Genomic DNA, 10,599 nt, shown 5'->3' with positions numbered 1-10,599 from the left:
CCTTTCTTCAGTTGTGCACGGCTGACTGTATAACAAGTATACATATCAATTTAATTATCACTACTTATAACATCTTTCTAGTCTTAATTACTACCCACAACGAACGGGGGTCCGGGGGCAGCGCCCCTGGCAGCGGGGTCTAGGGGCGGCAGCCCCTAGCAGGGTCCAAGGGGCAGCCCCTGGCTGGGGTCGAGCTGCCAGGTCAGCTTGGAAAAATTTTATTTCCATTAACTGTCTTAACACATTTTCCATTAGGTTTTTAATTTATTTTCTAAACGAACTTCACTTTAGGCGAAGTTAAACCTCGGGCGAACTTGGCTTCAGGCGAAGTTAAACCTTAGGCGAACTTGGCTTCAGGCGAAGTTAAACCTTAGGCGAACTTGGCTTCAGGCGAAGTTATCCTTAGGCGAACTTGGCTTCAGGCGAAGTTATCCTTAGGCGAACTTGGCTTCAGGCGAAGTTATCCTTAGGCGAACTTGGCCGTAGGCGAAGTTATCCTTAGGCGAAGTTACGCTTGAAGGCGAAGTTACGCTTGAAGGCGAAGTTCATCAGGCGAACTTAATCTTGCAGGCGAAGTTATCGCGCTGCAGATCTGTTTGCCCATAAATCCTTCGTTTCTTAGCCAAATAACTCGATTTTGGTACCCCACGGAATCGTATGATCGGCGCCTACAAATCCCAACCATCAAATCGGCCTAAAATCGACGTTTTAGGGGTCCGATTTGGGCAGTTTGGGTTTCGGGTCCGGTTAACCCCATCCAATCCTAACCATTTTCAGTAATATTAGCTTTGTTGGATTTGTTCTTACCTTACCAACTCAGATCTATCAACAAAATATCGGGTCTCGGCTTCGAATCTTGATCGGTTAGAATGTGTGTGTTTTGAGTGTGTGAAGAAATAGATGTAAATGAAGATATTTTTGGGATTTTGGGGGTATTTATATCCCTGAAATCCCATGGACCTAAGGCCCATTCTCATTTAACCCATCCTAATTAATCCAAGTCCACAACCCACATCCATTACCCAACACTAGCCCGACCCATACCAACTCCTATTCTATTATTTATTTCCTGATAACCCGGGTAAACTTTCTCTATTATTAAGTAATATAATTAATATTACTTGGAAATTTCGGGATGTTACAAATTTAATGTTTTACTTTCATTTGATGGGTGTTAAATTGATAAATATATCACGCTCATTTTGTATTTAGGCTGAGTGGTTAAAACTACTATCGTATGAGAAGCTTTATTTCTGAAATTGGTTCATAACCAAAAGTCTTTCAATTATACATATATGACACCGAGAATGAATTTTTCAATAGAAAGAAGCATTCTCGGGTACGTTTTTGCATGGACATTTTTTTTTATTAAGTTCATTTAAAAAATCATTTTATGATATAAATAAAATCAATTTATGTACACATTGTATAGATACAAGCATAGATGTAATACATTTTTTTCATATACGCTTATGTAATTATTTTTTCACTTATAATTTTATAATTTGAATTATCTCGTGTGTGACACGGGTTCTAAAACTAGTATATATATATATATATATATAGGGTAAGGTTAAAATGAAAACCCATTTGGAGTTGTGAAAACCCGTGAAAACCCTATGTAACTTCGTCATATAATATATGTTGTAACATTTAATGCAAAACATCAAAACATAAAAAAAAATGTTTTGCTATTTTTTAACATTTTTTTACTAATTTTTATATATGTTTTCAGAAGAGAGAAAAAATTATATTTATATTTACATTTTTTATTCACTTTAATTGTGGACCACAAGATTTAAATATTAATTAAAAACATATGATTGAGAATGAGTTTCTAGAGTTTTCACAACTCAAGTGGGTTTTATTTTATACTTAGACTATATATATATATATATATATATATATATATAACTTGGTTATTATCACGTATATGTAAACTCGTGATCACATATATGTAATCACAAAATTACATATAATAAATAATAAAACTCTAGAGATTGAATAAATATACTACCTAAAACCAGTGGCATATGACTATTGTTTTAGTTCTGTACCAAAGTGAACTACCAAGCAAATGGAATATCTTGGAAGAAAATTTAGTAGTAGTTTCACAAGTCAATCGGTAGGGAGGAAGGTGTGGGGAATACAAGGCCCATTTGCAATTGCATACATCAAAATTTGGAATCTTTTAAAAACTAGTTTGAAATGGGATCTTGTCCCAATAGTGATACCAAAGCATAAAAAAGGCATCCAAGAGGTCAAAAACATCATCATCCGTTGAACCCGCGAGTCAATCTTCCAACTCTCGAATTAATATTGACTTGAACAAGGCCAAGGATGAGTAAGAGGAAGAAGAAGAACATGGGTTTCAAGATCTACCATGACAGCCGGTAGGAGTGGGGGAAAGGGAGACAACAAAAAAGGAACTGTCACACCCCGACCAAAGGCGGCGGAACATGCCGAGGGTAACGATTGTCCATAAGCACATGACACTAATTAAAGTGACGGTATTTAATAAACTCATTTCATTTCACAACATCGAAAATGTCACATAAAAATTATCCATAAAATAACCCTAAACAAGATATCACAAAATATGACAAATTTGATATTGTTCATTTTTACTAATATCCTAAGGTCTTTGATGTCGTTTTCTTCACAACCATAAATCAATCAAGATGCAAACTTGCAACATTTCAGAAAATAAAGTTTGTCAACACAAAGGTTGGTGAGCAATTCATAAGTTTAATCATATTAGTATATAATAAAAATAACCACAAAACTTGCATACGAAACGATAAATAAAAGTGGTAATTTGGATAAATAGATATCGCCAAACACATTAGCGATACCTAGCTATAAGGGGATGCCAAATAGTCTAGGATTTTATAGTTATCGTTAATTGCATTACGTTAACGACACCTTGCTATAAGGGGATGCCAAATAGTCTAGGATTTTATAGTTCCACCAACCAAAAGCGATAAACACATAGGCATATAAGCATAGAACACCAAATCGAGCAATTATTTAGGTAAAGTATACAACTACGTTTGTGGTTTAAGATTCAAATATAAAGCATTTTGTTGAATACGTATGAAATGTCACCCCCAAAATAAAAGATGGAAAATGGGGTATGAAGTACTCACCTTCAAGTAGTAAACTTGAAAGATGATAATTTGGAGATTTGTCGGAACGACGAGTTTAACGCACAATGCCTAAAAAGAAAAGAAGTCTTGAATTTAGAAAGGTTGTCTTGAAGGTCTTTAAACAAAATAAATGTTGAGAAATGTAAATAATTAAAGTCAAGGTTTTGAAATGTAACTATTTAAGAATTTATAATAATAACCCTTTAAAAATGTAAGTTTGCTCGAAACCGGGTTAAAGTATCTAACCTTAATATTTACTCAACCTATGTTAAGTAATAAGGTGGGTAAAATGCAAGAATGCAAATCCCCTTGGAATAAAGATACTAAAACGGTTTTTTTTTATCTAGTGTTCGGGTTGTCGGTTCGGGTCTTGATAATTGGTCAAACCCAAAGTCAACTTTCCAAAATATTGAATGTTATGAGATAACTCAATAAAATTTAATAAGACTTAACCAAGTATGTAGTTCCATTGTTTTAGAACTAACAACGCACGTTAAGCGAGTGTTCGGTTTTGTCGGTCCAAACTTTGTTATGAGATCAACTTGGATCCAACATTTCCAAGTACTTAAGAAAATATTTAAAAATCAATTTGTAACTATTTTTAAAGAAATATACAAGTCTTGATGGCTAAAAAAAACACACTTGTGTGTCTTAAGCGAGTAAGAATCGGTTTGGTTCGGTTTCCATCTCACAACAAGTTTATAGATGGTTTCCACATGTCCAAACACTAAAGAACTTGTATAAAATGTACAAATAAAAAATACCAAAAGTTAACAATAAAGTCTTTAAACAAAAGTTCGGTTTTCGGTTCGGATCGTGTTTCGGGTTAAGACCGAGGTAAGATTCTACAAACCCATAACCATAGAATTTGTAAAAATGATTTTAGAAACTTAGATATAACAATAAGTATGTTTAAACAATTATTTAACAAAACTAGTAACAAAGTTCGGTTTACGGTTTAGAGCTATTTACGGTTAAACCGAAGCATAGACTCTTAAAAACCCATAACCATGGAACTTGTAAACATGACCAACAAACTAAAATAAGCAAGATTAATATGTATGAACAAGTTATATAGATGTATATATATCAAGGATACGAAGTCCTCCATGAAGCCTTGCCTTATGAGGTCCGAAACCTCACCGACCGGAATCGGAGAAGTAACTACCAAAGGTAAACAAGGGGTGTATATTATATATATGTTGCACAACCATAAACAAGTATTAATAAGGCTACATAAACTAATTAAGATAAAAGACTAAAAACCTTTAAGAACACTTAAGAAGATAACCTTGAATCTTTGATGTTTGAGAGAGTTTTTTTTTTTTTTGGAATTGTAGCAAGAGAAAATGAAGAGTAAAGGTGGTGTATATATAAGGTAATGTTGGTGGTCAAATATGGGTGTGAGACACAAGAGTTTTCAAGCAAAATGGATCAAGACAAAAACACAAAACAAAAAAATAATGATAATAAAAAATAAATAAATAAATAAAAATAAAAATAGAATGTTTTCAAGACCCAACAACTGTGAAACAATATTGTAACATAAATCCATTATTTTGATTATAACATAAGCTTCGGTTTACAAATCGGGTCGGTTTACATAATAAACAAATACAAAAACGAATACAAACAAGACCCGAAATTGACGAATGTCACAGGAACGGCCTGATTGTCTGGTATCGATTACAATGAAAGGCTTCTTGAAATGAATAAAATATTAGAAGCATAGCCGGCATTGGACAAAAACGTTTAGAGCTAAAGCAAAAATAAGAAGCGGAAAAGTTAGAACGTCTTGAGCTAAAAAAATATCAACCAATGGCTATGGATCTTGAGATTTTGTCGAAACGCATCCCAGGCGTTCCAGGACCGAAACGTGACCTCGCCTTTAAATTGCATGAACGAATCAAAAACAAATATGGGCTCGATAGTGACGAATGAAATATTTTATTTTTATTGGTTGTGTTTTTTTAAAAATTTTGATGAAGATTTTATGTGTTATTAAGTTTGTACTTTTTTAATTTTTAATGAAGCATTTTATTTTTTATTAGGTATTTTTTAGGTTTCATTTTAATTTAAAATATAACTAAATAAAAGGATTATAAAAATATTTGTTAAAAAAATATCTATAGGGTTCACATGACATAGCGTTCACATGACAGAAAATTCTTATGATGGCATAGCGTTCACATGACAGAAAATGCTCCTAAGGCGGTTCTCTATAGGGTGGCCTTGGGGCATGGAAGGCGCGGCACACCGTCGAGGGGTGCAGAGAAGGGGGCAGCTTTGGAACGACCGGCGCCTTTGGGTATAAATGGTGGGCCATATGTTTTTCTATCTCTCCCTCCCTCTCATACATACATACATACATATATTGGGACGCTCAAGGGGCTTTAAAATACAGCAGGGCGTTCTGGAAAAGGGCTTTGAAGCCCTATTTCTTACGTGACGATGACGTGAATAGGCTTTAAAGCCCCTCCATAGTGAACAGCCTAAAAAGCTTGAACCACTATACATGGTCTAAGAGCATTCTCATCCGGTTTCCTATCTCAGTCTCTATAATTACACTAAAAACACTAAATTTCTCTCTTCTGTTTAATTAAATAATATTTTTTTGTACTTTATTCATTACAGTTTTCTCTCTCCACCTTATAATTTATAAAAAATCATTACCCTTTTTCAAAATTTACAAAAAATCACTACCTTTTCTCTCTCCACCCTATAATTTACACTCACAACCTCAAAACCCCACCCTATAATTTACAAATTCCCTCACAAACGTTTAGGGAACTGAATGAGAATGCTCTAACTTAACTAAATTAAATCCCGATTCACCTTATTTTTAGATTCCCAATATCATTACCAAAGATTAAAGGAATTCAATATTGGAAAACAAAAACATGAATGCCTCTCCTAACTAAACTAAATCCCCATTCAACCTTATTTTAGATTTCCAACATCATTACCTAAGGTTAAAGGAATTCCATATTGAAAAACAAAAATATAAACATAAAAAGCCTCTCCTAATTAAGACTATGTGTTGTGGCTACCCAACGGCTGGCGTGAGCAAATGCCGTGAGCCAGTGGCTTGCTTCACTACTCGTCGTGAGCGGACGCCGGGACTTTGTGCGAGCATGCTTGCATGGGCTAAAGAAGGAAAATTAATGGGTTAGCTCGTGAATAGATGAATTTAGCGACGAACAAGTCTTAACGGGAGAATTCAACGCTGGCACGACCGGCAAGGCTTAAAAGGTTGGATCCAGTCAATGCCACATAGCACAATACGATAGAATGAATCTTGGTGGTTGAATCCACCACAACACATAGTCTAAATTAAATCCCCATTCACCTTATTTTAGATTTCCAACATCATTACCTAATATTAAAGGAATTCAATACTGGAAAACAAAAACATGAAAGCCTCTCCTAAAGTTAAATAAAAGTCCAGTTTAATTAGAGAGTTATATTAGATATTTATAAATATATACTTTTATAATATATAAGTGTTTTTCAATGTGTCACAATAGTGAGGCAATAATTTAAGTCGGTTTGTAAGGTGGTAACAGATTTCAACTACCACCAATTGAAATGTTGCCTTGGTTTAATGGCACCTCTTCAATCTTCACCACTTAAATTTATTTAAAAAAAATTAGTCTTTTGTTAGTGTATATATTAACTCAACAATATTATGTCTTTTCGATCAGCTAAATTAATTTTAAAACCGTGGAATTCCGACACTGAGAGCAAACAAAAATTGTATATTCTGAGGTCATATTTTTCCCAACAAGGCCAACTTTGAATAAAAAAATTATAATAATAATTAAAATACATACAACATTATTTCTGTCTATATAAACAATCCCAATGGTTCATATAGTAGCTCCCAAGAAAACTTCACCTAGAGTTAACCATGGCAAAACCTCATGTTCTAGTTATACCTTATCCCGCGCAAGGCCATGTGATCCCTACATTGGAGCTTGCTCAACGGTTAGTCAAGCAAGGAATCAAAGTTACGTTTGTTAACACCGAGGTTAACCACAAGCTCGTGGCGAGCAACTTGTTAGACAAAGATGGTTTCGGGGATCTTGTGCATATGGTCTCGATCCCTGACGGGTTAGAACCATGGGAGGACAGGAGTGACCTTTGTAAGTTGACCTTGTCAATATTACAAACCATGCCCAACAAGCTTGAAGAACTAGTAGAGAAGATTAACAAAGAAGACACCAATAAAGTCACTTGTGTTATTGCTGATGATTGCATGGGATGGGCCATACGAGCTGCGAAGAAGATGGGAATTAGAAGAGCAGCCTTCTGGTCTGCCTCAGTTACAACATTGGCCTCCATATTGTCGTTTCAGAAGTTGATTGATGATGGGATTATAGACAAGAAAGGTGAGACATTATATCTATATATATGTGACAACTTTAACTAACTTTGGCAGACGAATTACCAGATTGTTTTCTTGTTTTTTTTTTCAACGGAAAATTTTATTCAAACAACTGCCTAGACGCTAAAAACCAACAAATACAACGAGTTACATAGAGCAATTATACTTATCTTCACATACAACGCTTTTAAACGTAGAACAATTTTTTTATCCAAAGTTAACCCAATAATTTTATACAATATAAACAGTTGATTAATTCTTCACGTTGGTTATGGAAAACATGAATATTATGATAAATTAAACTATAACTAAAACATAACGGTTACAGCAGAGAGAGTAACCATGGCTGATGAGAATGATCCAGACGACATGATTGTCAGCTTGGTCCAGACGACATTTTTCTTGATGAAACCAGAAAAATGGAGAGAGAGAGAGAGAGGGAGGGAGAGGGTCACGAAATTTGTTGTGAGGTTTATGGTTATGTTATGATGTTAATTAATCTCCTCCATATAATTATATACATCCAAGGGGAAACCCTTGATCAGCAAGATAATAATAAGGTATAATTTAATTATTTTGATTTATTATTATATAAATGATAATATAGTCCATCAACAATTACCTAGCTAATATAATAATAAGGTATAATTTAATTATTTTGATTTATTATTATATAAATGATAATGATGACCACACACACACATATATATATATATATATTATAAAAGAAAAATTATGATTGATTGTAATGACTTCTCACGCTTCTCGCACTAAGAAACACTTCTGAAATGAACCTGATCCTATATATATATATATATTCTTGCATAAATACAGAGTACAAATACTACATATCAAAACTGGTGGTGTACATGGTAATTGCAATCACCTCTCATTTACTTATAAGTGATTTAGTTTAGTTTGAGTTGTGTTTATCTAATTAGATCGTATAAAAAAAGTAATCCGGAAGGAAACACACATATGAAATGGGTTGAAAGTTAAATTCTTTTTTAAAGACACTTAATCAGCTACTAAATCATCTATTCTAAGGTTTAAAGTGTTATTTAAACAATATTGCTTTTGTAACATAATTAACATATCTATTATTGAAAACAATGGTAAGAGTTAGTGGCTTAACTAAACCTAAATTGTGTGTTTAGGACCAATTTCAACCTGAACTAGTTTCCTAGCCTGCTCAACATGTGTGTTCACATCAAGTAAGTCTCGAAATGTTAATTAATTTTTTTCTTAACTTTTTATGTAGGCATAGCTCTAAAAGAAGAGACAATTCAGCTGTTAGAAACCATGCCTCCTATTAAATCTCAGAACCTTGCATGGGTGTGCTTTAAGGACGTGGCTACCGTAGAAGCCACCTTCAAAATTGTACAAGAAGCCGAAGAGGCTTCTAGAATGACAGAATGGTTTATATGCAACTCAACTACTGAGCTGGAAGCTGCAGCATTTAGCATGTATCCGAAACTATTGCCAATAGGCCCTCTACTTGCAAGCAATCGACTTGCTGACCAAGCAGGCCACTTTTGGCAAGAAGACTCGACTTGCTTAACATGGCTAGATCAGCAACCACCACGTTCGGTCATTTATATTGCATTTGGGAGCTTCACTATTTTCAACCAAACTCAGTTTGAAGAATTGGCACTTGGTCTTGAACATAGCAATAGGCCATTCTTATGGGTGGTTCGACCAGGTATGACCAAGGAGACTACAACTGAATACCCGGATGGATTTATGGAAAGAGTAGGATCTCGTGGAAGAATCGTGAGTTGGGCACCACAACAGAAGGTCTTGGCTCACCCTTCAGTAGCATGTTTCATGAGTCACTGCGGTTGGAACTCTACTTTAGAAGGTACCACAAATGGCGTCCCTTTTTTATGCTGGCCATACTTTGCTGATCAGTATCACAATGAGAGTTACATTTGTGACATTTGGAAGACTGGGTTACGGTTAGAAAGCGATGAATCTGGTATCATAACTCAGGGAGAAATAACAAGTAAGGTGGAGGAGCTTCTTGGTGATAAAACATTCCGAGCAAAGGCTTTGGATTTTAAAGAAAATGTTGCAACTAGCGTCAGAGAAGGGGGTTGCTCACACAGAAACCTAAGCAATTTTATTGAATGGATTAAAGAGATATGAAAGCAATACGCTTCTGCGATATGCATTATTATTGTCAAACCAAATTACATCAAACCACAAAATTCTCTATTCTCTAGTTTAAGTGCTATTAGAACGTGGCTATGTTATGTTGGTATTGATTATTGATGATGTATTGTACGTTTTCCTATTTATTGATGTTGTTTGTATTTGATTTAATAATTAAATAAAAAAGTACTACAAACTTTAGCCATTATAACTCATTTTTTTAAAAGCAATAAGACTACTTTAGCCATTTAAAAATACATTTATAAAGAACTATCCAATACGAAAACGTCAAGAAAACGTCAAGTAAGCTCTATAGACTAAATTTAGCACTTTCAAATATCCAAAAAGCGTTAGGAGTCCAAAAACAAACAAACAAACCGTCACCATTGCCCCCACTGCCGCTACCATCACAACCACCACCGCCATTGTCGCCGCCGCCACCACTTTTACCGCAGCCTCCACCACCATCGTTATCGCCGTCGCCGCTACCACCACTTCGCCGTCATTACTATTTTTTTTTTTTTTTTGCTTTGGCAAAATTTTCTTTAATGAGGCAGTTGTATTTCATTCTAGCATTTTTTTTTATGCCAACCAAACGTTATAAAACAATGATTCATTCTATCCTCACAAGTTAATCAAATATGCCAATGGAATGACAGTTATCCATTTCATTCATTTTTCTATTTCATATCCGGTCCACTTTATTGCCCCATATTAAACAGAATCTTATATATTTTCACAAAGGTTCATATAATTTGTTATTTTCTACGAGAACATCATAAGCATAGTCATGGGTACTAGCTTGTAATCACCACAATTCCAATGTTATTTTTGTACTATGCTCATTTGGCCATCAAGGATTAATTAACCATACATTGTTACGTGACCACATTTGTACTTATCAAAATG

General features: G+C 34.6%; 1 protein-coding gene across 1 annotated transcript; it reads left to right on the top strand.

Moving 5' to 3' along the window:
• The first annotated feature begins 7,032 nt into the window (after positions 1-7,032).
• Positions 7,033-9,748, top strand: LOC143607444 (UDP-glycosyltransferase 83A1-like). The gene is made up of 2 exons (XM_077082889.1): positions 7,033-7,540; positions 8,798-9,748. The coding sequence occupies exons 1-2, from the start codon at positions 7,060-7,062 to the stop codon at positions 9,682-9,684; spliced, it is 1,368 nt and encodes a 455-aa protein (XP_076939004.1). The 5' UTR covers positions 7,033-7,059; the 3' UTR covers positions 9,685-9,748.
• Positions 9,749-10,599: the final 851 nt, after the last annotated feature.

This window comes from Bidens hawaiensis, unplaced genomic scaffold (assembly GCF_021521415.1).
Source record: "Bidens hawaiensis isolate Kalapana, Puna unplaced genomic scaffold, B.hawaiensis_p1.1 tig00082523_1, whole genome shotgun sequence".
NCBI classification, from domain to species: domain Eukaryota; kingdom Viridiplantae; phylum Streptophyta; class Magnoliopsida; order Asterales; family Asteraceae; genus Bidens; species Bidens hawaiensis.
Note: the sequence above shows the minus strand (reverse complement) of the source record. Positions and strands in the feature narration are given on the sequence as shown.

Excerpts from the sequence above, each read along its gene's own strand:
- LOC143607444 (XM_077082889.1), top strand. The coding sequence starts at position 7,060 with ATGGCAAAACCTCATGTTCTAGTTATACCTTATCCCGCGCAAGGCCAT. Across the intron at positions 7,541-8,797 it reads TGGGATTATAGACAAGAAAG|GCATAGCTCTAAAAGAAGAG; the intron begins GTGAGACATTAT and ends CTTTTTATGTAG.